At 42.7% G+C, this 22,560-nt stretch overlaps 1 protein-coding gene across 8 annotated transcripts in view; it reads left to right on the top strand.

The window, feature by feature from the left end:
* rims2 (regulating synaptic membrane exocytosis 2) overlaps positions 1-22,560 on the top strand; it is a 922,071-nt gene that overhangs the window by 703,514 nt on the left and 195,997 nt on the right. For all 8 annotated transcript variants that reach the window (XM_033018897.1, XM_033018898.1, XM_033018899.1 and 5 more), the window contains one exon: positions 7,834-7,940. In XM_033018897.1, the coding sequence (XP_032874788.1) occupies positions 7,834-7,940 (107 nt within the window). The remainder of the gene's footprint in view (positions 1-7,833; positions 7,941-22,560) is intronic.

Here is a 22,560-nt window from a genome sequence, read left to right as displayed (position 1 = left end):
TGCTGAACTCGGAGTCCCGCCGAAAGATTCCTCCGGTCCCTCCGTCCCCATTGTTTAATTCTGCATTTTCTATTGTTCTGTATCCTCTTTTTTTTTAAATTTCTATATTGCACTACTACGGACTGACGCAAAACTGCATTTTGTTGTACCGATACTCAGTATTTGTGCAATGACATTAAAGTTGAATTGAATTGAATTGAATGATAGAACTTGAACTAATTGATGGCTGCATCAGGTGTGGGCCACATTTAACATGGATGAATGTTGCTTGAATGGTGAATTCCGAAGCCTTGTGATGGAGGCTAGACATGGGGATAAAGATGAATGAGCAATCTAGGACATAATTTGGCCATGATGTTTTCAGCATTCTTGATCACTCATTCTTGACCACTTACTCAGGTTTAAGTGGAATCTCTCTCCCTTTAGGTTTTGTTGGCTATTTAGAATGATTGTCACGTGTTATGTGTCATTAATTCTCTTACAAGCTGTTATTGGATAAATGAACTTAGGGACTGCATATTTTCCCAAACGCTGCTCACATTCTCAAATGCAGGATTCTGGGGCCATCTGTGAAAGAGGCAAAGGTGGCCCTAAGCTTTCTGAGCTTTCTATTACAAGAGCGTGATCATAGACTTCATTTTCCCGAAGAATGTTGGCTGGCATCCAGTGGGATTTAGAGAGATTTTCGCCTTCATCTGAGATTTCTGGCCAGTGTCGAAGCTTGCAGTTTTACTTAAATTTTCCATCCACTTCAGTGAACGGAAAGCTTTTCTAGAAATTTCTGCACCACGTTTGTGTCCATTAAAATAAATAACCATATCTCCTGCTGCATTGTGTTGAGAAAAGTAGAACAAAATAGAAACATAGAAAATAGGTGCAGGAGTAGGCCATTCGGCCCTTCGAGCCTGCACCGCCATTCAATATGATCATGGCTGACCATCCAACTCAGTATCCTGTACCTGCCTTCTCTCCATACCCCATGATCCCTTTAGCCACAAGGGCCATATCTAACTCCCTCTTAAATAAAATCTCTCTTAAAATCTCTTATTGGATTCTGATAATATTTGAAACTGGAAATCTGATCTTGTAAACGCTATGGTATTTATTTTGCTTGCTATATTGACTGCTTTGGACTATATTGTGTCCATTTTCTTGAACTTTACTACATAAGGGTAAAAGGGTCATAAAAAATGCTGAAGATTTGTTTCATTAGAAGTCCATTCCTCTTAATGTTAGCATGGAGCCTCATGACAATAATGTTTACATAGCTGAATTTGAGGCTCTTATGATGCTTTGTGTCAGAATGAAGGGTTTTTTTCACGCTTATTTCAAACTGCATCATTTGTATAATTAAGCTACGTGCCATATGTCTACACATTCTTATTAGTAATTTCATTCCTCTACTTCATTGGAACATCCATATTACCAGATGTCCCACACTGGGCTTCTGGACCAACAATAAAACATGAAATAAATTCTTCCAGGATCAATTATTATCATTTTTCTCCAGTCTTCTCCAGTCCCAGTGCAAGTGCAGACATTTTATAGCTGGGAATCTTCAGAGAGTTTCAAAAGGATTGTTCCTCAACTGAAAGACTCCACAATTGAGTGAATGAGTAAAAATGAGCTTTGCCATCAGCTGATGCATAATGGGCAGAATTCTAGACAAAATATGTGACCCTTTCCTTTTGGCATGGGAAGTGGCAATCAGAAAATGCATTCAAGTGCTGCCTCCACTAGAATGTAAAGGAGCATTGTAAAGTGTGCAGGATTTTGGCATGATTATCTCTCCCTTCATCTCAACTACACCATATCTGGGTTCCCGAATCATAAATCTCCATTTCTGCCCAGTCGAAGTCGAGGAATTTGAATTTAATTCTTACATGGTCACAAAATGTTGGAATCCATCCAGCTAAAGAATGGCCTTAAGTCTATTGAATTCAATTACTGAATCCATATCCCTATAATGTCACCTTTTCTTGCTCATCTACATGTAAAGTTTCCCTGGGTTTTTGATTATAACGATTTTCACATTCCAAAGGAACACATTTGAAACCAACATAAAAAATAGTCAGTTTACAAAACACAAACACACATATACATACATACATACATACAAAAAAAAACAATAATAGTGCAATAACAACAATCATAGTCTATGTAGTTCAGAGCTTATTTGAGGCAGGGCCGGCCTTAGGGGGTGTGGGGCCCAATTGGGAACAATTTTGGTGAACCCCAGATTCCCAGCCAAGGTCTGTCAGCCCAGTTATTTAGTATATATTATGAAATTGTACACTAGGTGCTATGGATTATACACTGTGAATCTCTCCTGCTCCCTCCCATTTGACTGTCAGTAGCTCCGCTGGCTTCCAACCTTTACCGTAGCAGCTAAATACCATTAAACTGCATTATGTGATTGGACACAATGACCTTGGAGACAGCGGCTGATTGGACGGGAGGAGACCTATTTGTTGATTGGACGGGAATTTTATGGCAAGCTGGTTGGTGATTGGATGCAACCCCTTTAGAGACAGCGATTGGTTGGCCGCCAAATAAAATTGTCAAATAGGAAAACAGTAATCGCTGGTCGGTGCGAACTCAGTGGACTATCTGGTTGTATCTCCAAACTAAACAGTATAACATGCAGGTACATTCATTTAAAATTAAATTCAGTGATTATCTCACATGATTTCTCACTGTGTAAAGCAAAGATCCGCTATAGGATCTTTGGTGTAAAGCTCAATATCTGACCAATTTCTGTTTAACACGTTTGGTCTGCCGTGAGCATTTTTCTCTCCCAAAACAGTTCATATCTAGCAAACCGATCAACGAACCAGACAGCAGTTGGACGCAGTCATAGAAACATAGAAACAAGGTGCAGGAGTAGGCCATTCGGCCCTTTGAGCTTGCACAGCCATTCAATATGATCATGGCTGATCATTCAACTCAGTATCCTGTACCTGCTTTCTCTCCATACCCCCTGATTCCATTAGCCACAAGGGCCACATCTAACTCCCTCTTAAATATAGCCAACAAACTGGCCTCAACTACATTCTGTGACAGAGAATTCCAGAGTTTCACCACTCTCTGTAAAAAATGTTTTTCTCATCTCAGTCCTAAAAGATTTCCCCTTTATCCTTAAACTGTGACCCCTTGTTCTGGACTTCCTCAACATCGGGAACAATCTTCCTGCATCTAGCCTGTCCAACCCCTTAAGAATTTTGTGCGTTTCTATAAGATCCCCCCTCAATCTTCTAAATTTTAGCGAGTACAAGCCGAGTCTATCCAGTCTTTCTTCATATGAAAGTCCTGACATCCCAGGAATCAGTCTGGTGAACCTTCTCTGTACTCCCTCTATGGCAAGAATATCCTTCCTCAGATTAGGAGCCCAAAACTGTAGGCAATACTCCAGGTGTGGTCTCACCAAGACCCTGTACAACTGCAGTAGAACCTCCCTGCTCCTGTACTCAAATCCTTTTGCTATGAATGTTAACATACCATTCGCTTTCTTCACGGCCTGCTGCACCTGTGTGCCTACTTTCAATGACTGGTGTACCATGACACCCAGGTCTCGTTGCATCTCCCTTTTTCCTAATCAGCCACCATTCAGATAATAGTCTACTTTCCTGTTTTAGCCACCTAAGCGGGTAACCTCACATTTATCCACATTATACTGCATCTGCCATGCCCACTCACCCAGCCTATCCAAGTCACCTTGCAGCCTCCTAGTTTAGAGGGGTTTAAACGGTTTAGAGATGTTTAGAGGGCTTCAGATGGGTTTAGAAGTGTCATAGAGGGGAATAGGGGGGTTTAGATGGGGTTTAGAGGTGTTCAGAGGGTCCCAGAGTGGTTTAGAGATGTTATAAGCCCCCCGTGAGAAATTGTATTTCTCTGAAATTGAAGATAGACATAAAGCTGGAGTAACTCAGCAGGACAGGCAGCGCAGCGACTCTGGAGAGAAGACCCTTCTTCAGACTGAATTGAACTCTCGTCGGTGAGAGTACTTGTGATTCTCTGAAGAAGGGTCTCGACCAGAAACGCAACCCTCTCCCCAGAGCCGCTGCCCGTCCCGCTGAGCCACCTTCAACTTCAGAGCCAAACAAAAAACACAGAGTGCTGGAGGAACTCAGCGGGCCAGGCGGCTGCCTCACCCGCTGGGTTTCTCCAGCATTTTTGTCTACCGCTAAACGTCAATGATTCCGGGAATGCTGAGGCGACAGGGTGATAGAGAGGGAGTGGGAGAGCTAGAGAGAGACGAGATGGGGAGCGGGAGAGAGAGAGAGAGGGAGGGAGAGAGAGAGCAAAACACAGAGAGACACAACGTGGGTCGGTAGGTGAATGACTAACCTGCACACCAGGGAGAAGCCCCATCTCGCAGTTCAGGGCCCCGTCACTCGTGATGGTGAGTTTAAAGAAAGTCTCAATGTGTCATCGATCTACATTCTTCAGTAAATGTAATTGTGTTTTAAACAAGTATTATTGACGCCGCGTGAATTTTATTCAAAGGAACACGGCGTCATTAATACTTGTTCAAAACACAATAACATTTACTGAGGAATGTGGATGGATGTAGATTGATGACATTGTATAACAACTTGTTAACTACTTCATGTTAAGAAGTGCTAACAGTACGAGTTAACAAATTGTTTGTGTCTGATGGCCGTGCAGCGGTTGTTATACATGTTCGTTTAAAAAAAATCCGGATGGCGAATTTAAAAAAAATCTTTATTTAACAAAGAGAATTCGTATTTCCGTACGAAATACGGAACATTAGTGCGGGGCCCCCATTAGGCGCGGGGCCCAATTGGGAGCAATCGGTCAAATCGGCTTAAGGCTGGCCCTGATTTGAGGTTGTGGTGTTTAATAGCCGAATGGCTCTTGCGAAGAAGCTGGTCCTGAACCTAGAAGTTACAGTTTTCTGGCTCCTGCACCTTCTTCCCGATGGCAGGGATGAAATGAATGTGTGGCCGGGGTGGTATGGGCCTCTGATTATGCTTGCTGCCTTTTTGAGGCAGCAATTCTATTAAATCCCTTCGATGGTGGGGAGGTTCACAGCTTTTTGCTGTCTTCTTCGCTACTGAGCTTTCAAGTTGCCGAACCAGGCCGTGATGCAAGCAGTCAATAAGCTCTCTACTGTACACCTATAGAACAGGACATACCAGGTAGAATCATACAACATATTCTGTGTTGATTATTGCACCTCAATGATAAATGCCATCCCTTAAGGTTAATGCTCTTGGTTTAGCATGGTGAGCCAGTTAGAATTCATTGCAGCAGTAACTTTGTTTTGTGTTGCCAAGCAATGGTGAGAAAGATAGCTTGCTTTTAATGGGTTTCTTTGAAAAGTTTACCTGGCGACAGCTTGGATCAATGATTATACATTTATATATAGCACTTAATTCAACACTGATTCTGCATGTGCATTTAGCAAAGCTCTTTAAAATGTTATGCCGCTGACACAGGGTTATAGATTCGGCATATTGCTTAGAGAAGAAATTGGATGCTGTCAAGGTGGAACAGAAAATTAGATTGGAGCTTACATCTGTTACCTTTTCTGAAGCAAAGAAACATTTTGAAATGAGAGGTCACATTTATTCTTCTGCCCATCACCTCTCTACTGTGCCAATAGCTTGATGTAGGAGTGCAGACGGTGGGACTGGCAAGATTCCAATCTTTCTTTAAAAAAAACCAGATGAATATATGATTGCAACAACAGTAAAAGAAGCTGATCAATAAAGTAGATACGAGCAACGAGCTGTAAACTTGAACAAAAAACACAAAGTGCTGGAGTAATTCGCGTTCTGTAATTCGGGCTCTTTTTTATTCATATGGCTGTATGGTGACCACACATTTCACTGTACCAATTGGTACATGTGACAAATAAATGTATCTTGACTCTTGCTTTGTAATTCAACCTGAAGTTTGAAGAAGGGTCCTGACCCAAAATGTTTTTGTTTAGTTTACTATTGTCACATGTACTGAGGTACAGTGAAAAGCTTTTGATTGTGTGCTATCCAGGCAAGAAAAGACTACATATAAATACCATCAAGCTGTTCGCAGTGTACAGATAAAGGATAAAGGGCACAATATATTAGTGCAAAGATGCAACATGGATGTCTGATTAAAGATAGTTCGAAGATCTTCAATGAGGCAAAAGGAGGTCAGGACCGCACTCTAGCTAATGAGTAGAAACTAATAACAGCTGGGAAGAAACTGTTCCTGAATCTGGAGGTATGCGATTTTAAACTTCTATACCTCCTTCCTCATGGGAGAGAGGAGAAGAGGGAGTGATGGGGGTGAAACTGGTCCTTGATTATACTGGTGGCCTTGCTGAAGTGTAGATGGAGTCAATGGAAGGGAGGATGGTTTGTATGATGGCTTGGGCTACAACTCTGCCATTACTTGTGATCTTGGATGGAGCTGTTCTCAAAATAGATCATGGTGCATTTCGATAAAATTCTTTCTACAAGGCATCTTCGAAGTTGGTGAGGTTTGTTGGGACTTGCCGAACTTCCTAAGCCTTCAAAGGAAGTAGAGGCATTGCTGTGTTTTCTTGGCCATTGCTTTGATGTGGCTAGTCCAAGACAAATTGCTGGTAATATTTATTCTTAGGAACATGAAGCTTTTGACCATCTATCCTTCAGTGCCATCAATGTAGACTGGGGTGTGTACTGACTGCTTTGCATCCTGAAGTCAATCACTATCTCCTTTGTCTTGCTGATATTGAGGGAGAGATAGTTGGCCTGGCACCAAGTTACAAGGCTCTCAATCTCTAATATGTACTCTGTGCCGTCATCATTCAATTTCCGGCCCACTATGGTGGTGTCATCTGCACCATCCATGTCACCTATCCTATCCATGTCCTCCAGAGATGCTGCCTGACCATTGAGTTACTCCAGCACTTGTTGGTTTTTGTTGATGAATAAAGTATATTTTTGAATTAAAATTAAGCTGAAGTTATATTTTCAATTGGCATTCAATTCAAAATAGATTAATTGTTGTTTGCAAGCAGGCAGTGAGTTGATGGAGAAACGTTCCATGAAGCTTTGGCACTCTACTGATTTCAGCCTTAGCAATGGATATCTCCCCATTGAGAAACACTTAAAGCAAAGTTATGTTAATTTCCGTGTAAGATGACACTGAGTCCTGCTACGTAGACAGGGTAGGAGCTTGAATTGTGGTTACAGTCCTGATTGCTTAATTGGTCTCTGGGAGTGCTGTGGATAGACAGGAAGGAGTAATTATCCCAGTACAGTCCTGGCACGGCAATGTTAGCTTTTGAGTTGTTGCGTTGTTGTCATCGTCCTGTCTCACCCCCCCCCCCCCCCCCATTATTTTTCCAGAATTTAAGAGATTCATGTTTTTAGAGAGACAGAGTAATTGTTATACCAATATCCAGCTCACAATCCAGTATTAACTATGGGAGGTACACAAAATTGCTGGGGAAACTCAGCGGGTGCAGCAGCATCTATGGAGCGAAGGAAATACTATGGGAATTTACTTTTGGTTCGAAGGAAAATCTTTCCGAGCCAAATAGATTTGAAAGATGGAAATTAGTTTCCAAAACCCATGAAAGATGTAATAATAAAAACAGCTTTTTTGTTTTTGGAATTTAATTTAAATGATAGATGAATTTCAGAAATACATTTCAGAACAATGCATTTAGGGTGTGCTATTGAGGATGAATTTCTGCCCCAGAGTCTTGTCCCATTCCAAATCAATTTTCATCTCAAACATGGTATTACTTTTCTTACATTTGCCAAGGCTAATGAAGGAGCAAAGGGATAACTGCCGATTCCGCGTTGACTGTTTACATTGGATCTTTTTCCATAGGTGCAGTGGATGTGGAAGAAAGAACTCGCCAAATGAAAATGAAAATGAACAAGTACAAGCAGGTAGCAGCATCAGATTCCAGACTGGAACAGGAATATCATTCTAAGGCAAGTGGAAAATGAGATCTTTCCTCAGTTTTTGTAAAAGACAAAGCAAAAATATGCTAATTTTCAAATAACCTGTAGATTTACTTTAGACAGCATGAATAGTTTATCAAAATAACAGCAAGAATTGTGGAAATAATCAACAGATCAGATATAGGCTGTGGGCCGAGCATCAAAAATGTGTCTAGAAATCAGTTTTCGTGACCCAAGTCACCAAACTACATGTAATTTTCCACAGAATTAGATGAAATATAATTGAGAAGGATGTCATAACTCGTCATTGCCGAAAGTTGCACATTAATTAATTAAACTAATTAGAAAATGAGATCGGGAAAGTAAACGCCATCTAGTGGCCAATGCCCATATTACACAATGGGCAGCCTATTACCGTGTTGCAGTCCATTTAAACTATATATCATTATACCTATATATATTCCAGATAGTAATATAGGTATAATAATATAATATATTATTATACCTATATATATTCCAGATAGTAATATAGGTATAATAATATTATATTTAGGTATAATAATATTATATTATATATTATTATACCTATATACATTCCAGATAGTAATATAGGTATAATAATATAATATATGTATAATATAATAATAATAATATAATAATATGGAATAATCTCCACCCTACTATAGTTACCCAACCAGATGCAACTAAATTTAAAGTAGCTCTTTCTTCCCAATAACCCTTTCTGGCTTAAGTCCTCCCTCCACCACCTCCAGTTTAAATTCCATTTGGAATATTTTGGAGGACCAAGAAACCAAGAACCAAGATAGTAATATAGGTATAATAATATATTATTATACTTATATATATTCCAGATAGTAATATAGGTATAATAATATAATATAATATATTATTATACCTATATATATTCCAGATAGATATATTCATCCGTTTTCCTGGAAACTGCCGCTACGGACGGCACTATGTATACCACCCCCACGCCCGCGGAGAAGATCCGCGGCTCCGCGTTCGTGAATCGGCAGCTTTTTAATTGAGACCGCGGCTTCACTATGTTAAATACATAGGCCCCGCGATCGCAGCACCTTTTCCCGGTAAGTTATCGCAGGCAGCTCCGAGATTAGATGATTTAGACTTATTACTCTCAAGCTGGCATTAGTGAAAGTGTTTAATTTACCTTGTTATTGATACATATAGTTTAGGCCCTCAACTTCATGAATGAATGAATAAGTGGATGGGTGAATGAGTGAGTGAGTGAGTGAGTGAGTGAGTGAGTGAGTGAGTGAGTGAGTGAGTGAGTGAGTGAGTGAGTGAGTGAGTGAGTGAGTGAGTGAGTGAAGGAATGAAGGAAGGAAGGAAGGAAGGAAGGAATGAATGAGTGAGTGAGTGAATGAAGGAATGAATGAGTGAATGAATGAATGAGTGAATGAATGAGTGAATGTACAGCCTCCAAATCTCATTTTTTCACATTATAAAGGGTGCAATTAAATTAATTAAAGTCCATACAGATTAATTTTCATAAATTCAGACTTTAGATCTTACCTTTCAGTTTGAGTTGATTCACAAAGTTTCACAACTTTGTGTTGCAGCATCTCAGCAGCGACTTTGCTTTCATGACTTTCTTCCACTTCTATCCACTTAGCTACACATTTTTCAGACTTCTTAATGCTTTTCTCACTAAATTTAATTACCCTGCTGCAAGTTTCCACGACAAAGAACCTTCATCGGAATCTCCAGTAAAACAGGCATCAGTGAAGCCCTCTCAGCCATGATGTGTGCTAGCCTGAAACAAAGTGCGTGATTGGCCAACTGACTGACAACTCAATGTTAAACGTGCTTTGATTAGACTAAAAATACACGAAATGTTTCTGTTTTTTCTCTAATTTTAAAAAAATGTGCAAGTCTTGTTCATGACAAGTTTCGGGTGATTTATATAATTTTTTTACACAATATGTGAACATTTCATGTAGTTCTGTGACTTGGGTCACGAAACACTGGAATAAAGCCCCTCGACCCACAGCCTAATAGCATCTATGGAGAAAGAGTCAACGTTTCAGCTTTTTGACATTTTATAAGATTAACTTGCAGAAGTTCGAGAAGTAAAGAAAAAGTAAAATAATAGATAATGAGGAAGCTGAGGAAATATTAAAACTAAAGTCATGAATGATTAAATGACAAATGGCTCGGATTTGTAGGGTGTAAAACAATGGAAATAGAGCAGGGAAAAATATGGGATCTTAGTTCCTGCTGCCTGGAAAAAAAATCAGTGTAGCAATCAGGATGTGAAATTGTGGAACACAATGTCGAGTTCAATGTGCATTAAAGTAGGTTATCAAATGCTAGGTGGAATTCCTTAAATTTCTGACAGAGCAGAATAAGATGCAAGAAAGTGGTAATGGAGATGTAGTGACAAACTATCAAAACCTTGAGATCATGCGAGGATTGTGGAAAGAGATTTAAACCCCTGTCTCACGGTGCGAGTCCACCCACGAGTGATCCCGAGTTTAAAACAAATCAAACTCATGGTAATCGCGTAGAATTAACGTAGCGGGAACGTCGGAACTCGTAACGCTAATGGCAGGTACTCGGGAAACTTGTTAACTCGTGAAAATCTTTCAACATGATGAAAGATTTCCACGAGTCAACTTTACTCTTGAAGTAAAATTTTTTAACTTTTAAACTCGTTGGAAGAATGTAGTAGCCCGTGAGTTTACCGTAGTGACTCGTGAGTCTACCGTGGGCACTCTTTAACTCAGCGGGAGAGGCAGCTGGAGAGAAGGTATGGGTGACGGGATGACATTTCCAAAATTCTGCTGCGTCTTTGTGTTACTCCAGCACTGTGTGTTCACTTTTTGTCAACCAGCATTTGCCCTTTCTAGTGTATGGCATTATTTGTATCCGTGGCAGTTGATTGTCGCTCCCTTCAGTTTCCCAGGGGGTTGGGACGGGACTGGAGTTGGGAGGGAAAGGTGGGGGGGGGAGGGGAGTGGGGGAGGGGGGGGTTTGGGGTGACAGTACGGGAGACAAGTGTACGAGAGGTGTACTGACTGTGTGGGCAGACACTTTGGTGGTGATTGCCCATGGGGTTCACTTTCGAGGACTTCATAATGCAGAGAGCATTATAAACAGTCGAGCGATTAACCCTGGAAAGGGGAGAGACCTCTCTCTGAGTTGGACCCAGGAAACTGAAGCAGGCACACGTAGACTTAATATTTTCTTGAGGTTATTAACGACAGATAAATGATGGGAAGGGTTTAGAGGGCTATGGGCCACATGCAGGCAAATAGGACTACCCCAAGACGCCAACTTGGACGGCACGGCCAAGCTGGGCCGAAGGACCTGTTTCCGTGTTGTACAGCACCATGACTAAGGCCTATCCAGTGGGATTGACATGTTTTGTATTTTTCCTTTCTAAAGATGCAGTGTATTTTGGTGACTATTGCACACTGCAGACCAGAAGCGCCTTCAATATCCAGAGAGAATGGATGGGCGGGTTAGGTGAGCAGGAGAGTGGGGTTGTTTGCAGTTGCAGAGGGAGGAGGCAAGAGCGGTACAGTTCCCAGTCTCAGCTCCTGTTCTACCGAGCGTGTGTACGTGGGCGGGTGACTTGGTTGGCGGCGGCCCATGGTGTGGCAGAGCCGGCGTGCCCGCTGACTCCCATCCCCCACCCCCCCACCCGGTCCGGGGCCACTCTGGGTGAGAGCCCCCGAGCATCTGCCCCGGGGCGACTGGCACTGACCTGCTGGCATCGCCAACATGAAGACGGTGCAAAGCCCCCGTGCCCGGTGCAATGGGCGGGGAGCTGGAGAGGGGAGGGAAGGGGTCACACACATGGCCGGAAAGCAGAGGGGTGGGGGTGGGGGTGGCGACAGACAGGGCCAACAATGAGATGGAGAAAGACAGAAACACTGACGTGCAAAGGAGACCTACAACAGTGCATGATCTCTCTCGCGTTATGGCGGGTGATTGTCGCCTGCCCGCTGTTTCTGACGCTAAAGCCTTGGGATCGTTGCTTTTCGTTTGGCACGGAGGGGGAGGGGGGTATTGTGCTGTTTGATCGCCCCCTGTTATCCCAGGGACAGGGAGACACAGCGGCTTTTGAGACTGGTGGGCAATCACTACCAAAGTGTCTGCCCACACAAATAATGTCTTACACAAGAAAGGGCAGATGCTGGTTGATAAAAAGTGAGCACACAGTGCTGGAGTAACACAAAGACACAGCAGAATTTTGGAAATGTCATCCCGTCACCCATTCCTTCTCTCCAGAGGTGCTGCCTGAAAACATCTCCCATGCATCGAGTTGATATCACTGGTTTTCAGATGATGGGGCAGGTTCCCCTGAATTGGGCACAATAACATTAGGACCGAGTTACCAAATGATGCTAACAAGTAATTATTATTTATAATTAATATGGAGAATTGGATGTGGATCTGGATCTCAGCAAATATTATTTGTGAACTGCTGCTCATTGTCTTTCTGAAGCTTAGCTATCGACATCACCATTGACATCTAGAAAAGTTCCACATTATTCCATGTCTTTACATCACCTCCCTTTCCCAGACTACACTAAGTCCTTTAATTGTCAGAAGAAGGAGTCTGAAGAAGGGCCTCGACCTGAAACGTCACCCATTTCTTCTCTCCAAAGATGTTGCCTGTCCTGCTGAGTTACTCCAGCATTTTGTGTCTACCTTACACTAATTGGTCTGTCCCACTTAGGCGACTTTTTAAGCGAATGCAGGAGACTATGCAGTCGCTACATGTTCGTGGGTAGTTGCCTGCCGGAGAGTCGCCTTCATGGTTGTGAGGAGTTCCCACATTCTGGGAACTAGTCACGGTCTCATTATGGTCGCCGCAAATTTTTCAACATGTTGAAAAATTAGCGGCGACTAGAGTGAAGCCGCCATGGAGAATTCTCGTGCCGCAGGTGGGTCGTCAGGTGCTCCTAATGGGTTGCCAGGAGGTCGAAGGTTCTCAGAGGTTCTCGTAGGTTGTAGCCAGTGCTGACCGGTTAATTTCATTGGCTCATTGGGGAAAAAAAGCAGTAGTTTTCAGAACCAAGAATAACCGACCAGTAATGTTCAATGTCTGCCGAGTTTCACAACTGTGTACCTCTGGCTTCTTAAAAATTGTCCACTCCTTCTCCCTCCTTCTCTCCCCCCCTATTTTAAAGGACTTACCGTACACTGTGCTTTAGCCGTCTTAATTACAGCGCCAACATTCCTGTTCATCGCGGTGTGTGTCTGTATCACCTTGGCTTTGCACCGTGTGAATTTTTTAGACAGCGCTCCCCCCGCTTGCCCTGTCCCCCACCTGCATAACGGGCTGGTGAAGGAAGTGATGTGTTTGTGTATGTTCCACTCTAAGAGTCGCCATTCCAGTTGCCGGTTTTTCAGGCCACTGCCGGCAACTTGACAGTCGCCGGCAGTCTGCTGAAAAATCGCCTAAGTGGGACAGGCCAATAAGTCCTTATCTGGCATGGACTTTGATTGCCATCTATGGGACCATACACTTTTGGCATATTACTGGAAGTTTTGAGAAATATAATGCATTTCTCCAGAGCCCTCTTCTTTACTGTGTGGATAATCGACCAGGTCAGGGTAGGGAAGAACGGTGAGTCGCAATAAAGGTAATTTTACAACCAGAGCTGAATGCCAAGACAAACTAATCTCCTCCGCCAGCACATGATCCATATCCCTCCCTTCCCTGCATATCTCAAAATCTCTTAAATGGCACTATTGTATCTGCTCTCTCACTAGTGAAACGAAACTAGAGTCTCGTTAACAACTGCTTTTTAAATCTACTGCCCTGCACCTCCACTCAGCTGCTCTCTCAACAGTGATGCTAACTAAATTATTTGTCAATGAGGATTAAATGATTATGGTGATGCTGTTTCTAAGTTTAAGTCATGGTATCATTGAGAGAAGCAGCATAGAAAAAGGCTCTTTGGCCAACCATTAAACATCAATTCAACATTGGTTACCTTTTTTAAGGGGGGGGGGGGAGTCTTTCCGGAGCGCTAGTATAGGTGTTGTGGACTGAAGGGACTGGTTTCCAGAGGGCTGGTATGGATATTGTGGGCCAAATGGATTCTTGGGGTGGCAGCTCCGTCCCTCAAGCCTGATGTACTGGCAGCTCACTCATGGCTGGTGGGCTGACAGTTGACTCACGGCTTTTCCTTGAAATTCCATTTCAAGCAGGGTGCAAGGCCACGAAATTCAAATGCATTTTCCTACCATTTCAAGCAGGGTGCAAGGCCACCAAATTCAAGTGCAGTTTCATGCCACTTCAAGCAGGGTGCAAGGCCACCAAATTCAAGTGCAGTTTCATACCATTTCAAGCAGGGTGCAAGGCCACCAAATTCAAATGCAGTTTCATACCATTTCATGCAGGGTGCAAGGCCACCAAATTCAAATGCAGTTTCATAAAGCCGTGCTTTATTTCAAACCAACCACCACCAACCATTTGCCGTGCTTTTTCAAACCAACCACATTTTCATTTTCAAACCACATTAAGGACACTCAATGTCAGTAAAACCACACTCACAGTTTAGTAGCCATGTGTTCTATGTTATTCACGGCTCAGACTGAGAGACGTGACCCTCTTGCTCCCCCATCGTGCAGAGACTGACTGAGGCACTCAACACTTCCGGGTTTTTTGGTCCCTCCGGAAGGGGCGTGGCCTTCAGGAGAGAGAATCTCAACATTTTTTAAACACTAATAACTCTTATTTTTCATCGATGGGAAAAATCCTCTTGTACTGCTCATCGGAGGGGGACTGAATAAGATGGCCAAAATCAAAGTTGTAAGTGGCAGCGTTTTTTCTAAAACCAATATACAGAACAACAGGAAGTGATCAAGATCAGACTTTTTGTAATATAGATTTTACTGATTCAAACACTTAAACTTAAGCCAGAATTTCCCATTTGCTCTGTCATTGGCCATATTATTTTCTGATTTACAGACACAGCGTGGAAACAAGCCTTTCATCCCACCGAGCCTACACTGACCATTGATCACCTGCTCACACTACTTCTCTGTTATCCCCCTTTCTCATCCACTCCTTACACACTAGAACCAATTTACAGAAGCCGATTAACCTACAAACCCACACGTTGTTTGGAATGTGGGAGGAAACAGGGGCACCCAAAGGAAGCCCACATGGTCACCGGGAGAATATGCAAATGCCACACTGGCTGCCCCAGCCAGGATCAAACCCCAACCTGTTGAGCTGTGAGGTGGCAGCTCTACCAGCTGCACCACCTATAGCTTGCCTAGTTATATATTCCACACGAATATTTAAGCGTTCAGATTAATGATGTCTGCTAATCTTTTCTCATAAACTTGCTTTCTCACCTTCATTAATTTTTTTTAATTCTGTCTTGTATGTACAACAATTTTTCTTTGGTTTTCTGAACCTTCACACAGATTTTTGTCATGAGCCTCCTTTTTCTATTATTAACTTTGCTTCTGGTTATCCAGATGCTTCGGTACTGATTGCATTACGTTTGCCTTACAAAGGAATCAGTCCGAACATTATTTCCCCTGAGTGGCCTCCACTGCTCTACTTTACTTGGCCTTGCATTACTCTTTTCCCAGTTTGCCTTTGATGACTCTGTACTTAAATCATTCACATTAGCGCTTGACATTTTCTGGTCTCTTTATATAATTAATTTAAACTGGATTATGTTGTATCCACTGTTAGCTGGATGGCCTCTGACTGCAACACGCTCTAATGGCTCCATTGCATATAATTGAAGTAATTTTCCTGTACAAGTATCAGAAATTTATTTCCTTTCCCTTTCCAAGTCCAAGCGCAAGCACATCATGATTTCATGTATCAATATTGCTGACACCCTTCATTAATAACACCAAGACATAGTAAAATTTAGTGCCTCTGTCATCACATCTATTATAAATCTTCATCCAATCCCTGAAACACAACTTTTATCTCTGATTCTATTTGTGTTCCTTTCTGGATTTCCATGCCATTGAACCATGGCCCGCTGTGCCTGCTCAGGTGGAGAGTAAGAGAAGAATATTTTAATGGTGCATGGACCAACGCATTTTTCCTCAAACAGCACCTCTATACAACAGGTATCCACTGATGTTTGTAGGACCTAACATCATTAGGGGTGGCATGGTGGTGCAGCAGTAGAGTTGCTGCCTAACAGCACTTACAGCACCAGAGACTCAGGTTCGATCACGACTATGGATGCTGTCTGTATGTTCTCCCTGTGACCGTGTGGGTTTTCTCCAAGATCTTCGATTTCCTCCCACACTCCAAAGACAAACAGGTTTGTAGGTTAATTGTGCATGGTCGATAGCTATGACCTCTCCTCCATCCTTCTTCAAACTAAACTCCTTGGTAGTCTGCGCGAGAATCCCAGTCGCAAACACGCCTCAGCCTACATATAAATCCCACCCACATAATTACAGGCAGATAAAATTTAAAGGTAACTGGTTATAGTTATAACATACTGAGTTAAGCTAAATGTTACTACACATTTATTACTAAATTTATTACTAAATGTTACTACAAATGTTAAACTACACAGAGATAACACTGTATTGCTGCTAAGAGCAAGCTATCTGATTGATGCACATTTATCGGTCTGTACATAGTGTACATTATTTGGAAGACTAAATGCGAGGGTTTGCATCATTTCACCCACCATCTTTCATTGTTTAGCAACACAAACAGCTTTTAGGCTGAATTGACTGTCCCTTGGTGGGGACAAATTGGAAAGCTTTACTGGTTTAAATTGGTGGTTACAGTATTACAAAAGGAGGAGTCCGACATTGTAAAACTAATTGTATTCCTCCACTCATGCAGAGAATAGAACATGGAACGGTATAGCACAGCACAGAAACAGGCCCTTCAGCCTACAATGTCCGTGCTGAGCATGAACCCAAATTGAACAAATTCCTCTCTGCCAGCACATGATCCATATCTGTCTTCTCCCTACGTATCCGTGCACCTAGCTAAAAGCCTCTTAAATGCCACTAGTGTTTCTGCTTCCATGAGCACTCCTGGAAGTGTGTTCCAAGCACCCGCCTTTATCCTTGAACAATCCTTCCTTCTCCCTGGTTACTCTCTTGTTTTTAATGTGCATATAAAAGCCTTGGTAGTTTCTTTAATCCAATTGACATCGGAACAAAACTTGGTGCACTTGCAGCACATGAAAACGGTGAGTAAGATGGCGAAAAATCATAGCGCTATCGGGTACTGTTTTTCGCGCAAATGTAAAAACAACGCAAACTGGAAGAGGACAAGATGAGAGTTTTAGTTAAGTATAGAGATTTCAGGAAAGATACTATAACAGAATTATGAAACAAATAAAAAATAGTTATTTTAAAATTGTAGAGAAGATTGGAGGGAAGGGTGAGGGGTGGATGCATAGTACAAAGTGAATATGCTTGCTGCTAGCGTATGCCAGGGTTGCCTTGGAGATAAGTACCATCTACAGTTTACCCCCACAGCAACACTATCCTCATCTTATCAGAGATATTCTATTTTGCCCTTTCCATTTCTCTCCTACCTCCTCTGCAAAAGTTGTATTCTCTCTTTCCATGTTCCATTAACTGCCTACCGCTGAAGCTCATAAATGCTTTCCACTCTTTCATTTTTGTGGGAGGCTCAGTACTTTTAAGGACTGCTAGTTTACCTGCTTTAGCTGAATTGTTAGATAAACTGTACAGATTTCTTAACTGGACTGTTTTGCAAGCTGCCAGCTGGTAGAATTGACAAAAATGGTCATATTACAGAGTAGCCTAGGAACCATCGAACAATGATAAAAAGAATTCCGAACATAAAAAAGGAAAGGGAAGAATTTCTAAAGTGTATTCAGGAGAACTTTCTCAATCAATATATTCCTATCCCATCAAATAATGATGTATTATTGGGCTGATGATTTTTTTTCACGTAGAATATTAATATCTATATTACTAAAAGTCTGAACTTGACCACTTCATGTTGTTCTGTATATTGATTTTAGAAAAAACGCTGCCACTTACGGCTGTGATTTTTGGCCATCTCACTCAGAGTCCGCCTCCGCTGCGCAGGATAAGAGGATTTTTCACATCGATGAAAATAAAAGAGTTATTAGTGTTTAAAAAATGTTTAGATTCTCTCTCCTGAAGGTCACACCTCTTCCGGAAGGACTATAAAGACCGTAAGTGTTGAGTGTCTCAGTCAGTCTCTGCAAGATGGGGGAGTGAGAGGGTCACTTCTCTCAGTCTGAGTGTTGCCTTTGGTTTGGAAATGCTAAAGCTGTGTTGCCTTTGGTTTGGAAATGCTAAAGCTGTGTTGCCTTTGGTTTGGAAATGCTAAAGCTGTATTGCCTTTGGTTTGGAAATGCTAAAGCTGTGTTGCCTTTGGTTTGGAAATGCTAAAGCTGTGTTGACTTTGGTCTGGAAATGCTAAAGCTGTGTGGCCTAATTAAAGTTGCCCTGCCTAATTAAAGTTGCCTTGCATAAATAAAGTTGCCTTGCCTAATTAAAGTTGCCTTGCCTAATTAAAGTTGCCTTGCCTAATTAAAGTTACCTTGCCTAATTAAAGTTGCCTAGCCTAATTAAAGTTGCCTTGCCTTCTATATAATTAAAAGTCTAATCTTAATTGGTGAGACTTCATTGGTGAGACCAAATCTGGAGTATGGTGTACAATTTTGGTCGCCCAATTATAGGAAGGATGTCAACAAAATAGAGAGAGTTAAGAGGAGATTTACTAGAATATTGCCTGGGTTTCAACAACTAAGTTACAGAGATAGGTTGAATAAGTTAGGTCTTTATTCTCTGGAGCACAGAAGGTTAAGGGGGGACTTGATAGAGGTCTTTAAAATGATGAGAGGGATAGACAGAGTTGATGTGATCAAGCTTTTCCCTTTGAGAATAGGGAAGATTCAAACAAGAGGACATGACTTCACAATTAAGGGACAGAAGTTTAGGGGTAACATGAGGGGGAACTTCTTTACTCAGAGAGTGGTAGCGGTGTGGAATGAGCTTCCAGTGGAAGTGGTGGCGGCAGGTTCGTTGGTATCATTTAAAAATAAATTGGATAGGCATATGGATGAGAAGGGAATGGAGGGTTATGGTATGAGTGCAGGCAGGTGGGACTAAGGGAAAAAAGTTGTTCGGCACGGACTTGTAGGGCCGAGATGGCCTGTTTCCGTGCTGTAATTGTTATATGGTTATATGGTTAATAATAATAATGGATGGGATTTATATAGCGCCTTTCTAATACTCAAGGCGCTTTACATCGCATTATTCATTCACTCCTCAGTCACACTCGGTGGTGGTAAGCTACTTCTGTAGCCACAGCTGCCCTGGGGCAGACTGACGGAAGCGTGGCTGCCAATCTGCGCCTACGGCCCCTCCGACCACCACCACCAATCACACACACATTCACACACAGGCAAAGGTGGGTGAAGTGTCTTGCCCAAGGACACAACGACAGTATGCACTCCAAGCGGGATTCGAACCGGCTACCTTCCGGTCGCCAGCCGAACACTTAGCCCATTGTGCCATCTGTCGTCCGAATCTTGACCACTTCCTGTCTGCGTTTATATTGATTTTAGAAAAAAACTCTATCACGTACGGTGTGATTTTTGGCCATCTTACTCAGAGTCCAACTCCGCTCATCAGGTGCAGAGAATTTTTCCCATCAATGAAAAATAAAAAAGTTATTAGTGTTTAAAACATTTTGAGATTCTCTCTCCTGTCAATCACGCCATGAAGGCCACGCCCTTCTGGTGGGAGGGGGAGGGACTATAAAACCCAGAAGTGTGGGCGTGGCTCAGTCTCTGCAAGATGGAGGGAGAGGTCACGACTCACTGTCTTTAGTGGCCTTGCACCCTGCTAGAAATGGTATGAAACTGCTCTTGAATTTGGTGGCATTGCACCCTTCAGCCCACTACACCCATACTGCTTCCAAACCAGCCCTTCAGCCCATTACACCCATACTAGCGCTCCAGAAAGCCCCCCCCCCCCCCCCCAACTGGTCACTAATATTGGAATTGGTGGAGAAGAGGTGGAATATTGCGTTGGAGGACCAGCCCTCCCGTGTGAACATGGGACCCAACGGGTTCCACTTAGTCTAGTAGTATCATTAGATTTAAGGTAGACAAAAATGCTGGAGAAACTCAGTGGGTGAGGCAGCATCTTTGGAGCGAAGGAATAGGTGAAGTTTCGGGTTGAGACCCTTCTTCAGACTGATGTGAGGATGAGGGGGGGGGAAGAAGAAAGGAAGTGGCGGAGACAGTAGGCTGTGGGAGAGCTGGGAAAGGGAGGGGAAGGAGGGAGAAAGCAAGGACTACCTGAAATTGGAGAAGTCAATGTTCATACCACTGGGGTGTAAACTACCCAAGCTATATATGAGGTGTTGTTCCTCCAATTTGCGGTGTGACTCATTCTGGCCATGGAGGAGGGCCAGGAAAGTAAGGTCGGATTCAGAATGGGAGGGGGAGTTGAAGTGCTGAGCCACCGGGAGATCAGGTTGGTTAATGCGAACTGAGCGGAGGTGTTGGGGGAAACGATCACCAAGCCTGCGCTTGGTCTCACCGATGTAGAGCAGTTAACAGCGGATGCAATAGATGAGGTTGGAGGAGGTGCAGGTGAACCTCTGCCTCACCTGGAAAGACGGCTTGGGTCCTTGGATGGAGTCCAGGGGGGGACGTAAGACAACGAATGTAGCATTTCCTGCGGTTGCAAGGGAAAGTACCAGGGGAGAGGGTGGTTTGGGTGGGAAGGGACGAATTGACCAGGGAGTTACGGAGGGAGAGGTCTCTGCGGAAAGCCTAAAGGGGAGGAGATGGGAAGATGTGGCCAGTGATGGGATCCTGTTGGAGATGGCCAAAATGTCGGAGGATTATCTTTTGTATGTGACGGCTGGTAGGGTGGAAGGTGAGGACAAGGGGGACTCTGTCCTTGTTACGAGTGGGTGGATGGGGAGTGAGAGTGGAGCTATGGGATATAGAGGAGACCCTGGTGCCTCATCTATAGTCGAAGAGGGGAACCAACAACCCGACAAAGAGGCAAGCATAGCTGAGGGCCCATGCACGTGCCCATAGCTAGGCCTTGGGTTTGGAGGAAATGGGAGAAGTCAAAGAAAAAGTTGTTGAGGGTAAGGACTAAGCAGAGGAGAGTATTGGTAGACGGGGATTGGTTGGTTCTACGGTCGAGGAAGAAATGGAGGGCTTTCAGAACCTCTGTGGGGGGTGGAGGTGTTGAGTGATTTAAGGTTGGTTGTTGAAAATCATGAGAAACAATCGGGAGTAGTACTTGAGTGCCTTCTAAATAGATCACTTGGGTAAATTGGAATCAGTGATCGATAGGCAAAATCAGTATTGTTCAACAGACGATCTTTACAATGAGTAGGTTTAGATACAATGTAAGTACATTCCCTCAATGTGGAACATCAGGATAATCAATGTCAGCGTACTTAAATGATGAAACATATAATTTAGGTTGAGGGTAGGGGGTGGCTTATGATTAGTGCTAAGTAAATGAAGGAAGAGACAACCAGGCTGAATATAGAAGGCTCATAAGGGCCATCAAAGAAAAAATAAGAAGGGCAAAGATAATTGAAAAATTAGAGAGAAATAGGAACCTGAATGTTTTTTTAACTAAATGAGTATAAAGAATAGGATTGTGGCCAATCAGGGAATTAAATTGAAGCATTGAGAATGGTTAATGAGTTCCTTGCATTTGTACTTATTATGAAAGGTTATTTTTATTTTGGCATTAATTTATGGGGTGCGAGCATTTCTGGCATTTATTCCCATTCATAATGTTCCTTGAAAAGGAATTTATTGAGCTACCTTTATGAGCTGTTGCAGTCCTTCTCAAATAATATTGGGTGGAAATGTTTCAGGATTTGCACCCAGCAGCAGTAAATGGACAACAATGGATTTCAAAGAAACATAGAATACAGGTGCCATTCGGCCCTTTCAGCCAGCACCGCCATTCAATATGATCATGGCTGATTGTCCAAAATCAATAACCTGTAGCTGTTTTTTCCCCTATATCCCTTGTTTTCATTAGCCCCAATAGCTAAATCTAACTTTCTCTTGAAAACATCCAGTGAATTGGCGTCTACTGCCTTCTGTGGCAGAGAATTCCACAGATTCACAACTCTCTGGGTGAAAAAGATTTTCCTCATCTCAGTCCTAAATAGCTTACACCTTATTCTTAAATTGTGACTCCTGGTTCAGAACTCCCCAACTGGGGAACATTTTTCCTGCATCTAGCCTGCCCAATCCCTTAAGAATTTTATATGTTCCTATGACCCCCTCTCATCTTTCTCAATTCTAATGAATACAAGCCCAGTCGACACATTCTTTCATCATATGTCAGTCCCGCCATCCCGGGAATTAACCTGGTGAACCTACGCTGCACTCCCTCAATAATAAGAATGTCCTTCCTCAAATTAGGAGACCAAAATTACACACAATACTGCAGGTGCTGTCTCACCAGGACCCTGTACAACAGGAGGACCTCCTTGCTCCAATACTCAAATCCACTCACTATGAAGGCCAACATGCCATTTGCTGTATTCAAGAAAACAAAGAGTAGATGTCAGCCTCCAGGAAGGCATGTGCCATGTTGATGATGGGTAATCAAGATTTTTTCTGGATTGTAT

The sequence above is a fragment of the Amblyraja radiata genome, chromosome 4, assembly GCF_010909765.2.
Source record: "Amblyraja radiata isolate CabotCenter1 chromosome 4, sAmbRad1.1.pri, whole genome shotgun sequence".
In the NCBI taxonomy this organism is placed as follows: Eukaryota; Metazoa; Chordata; class Chondrichthyes; order Rajiformes; family Rajidae; genus Amblyraja; species Amblyraja radiata.
This window is presented reverse-complemented; position numbering and strand designations above follow the sequence as displayed.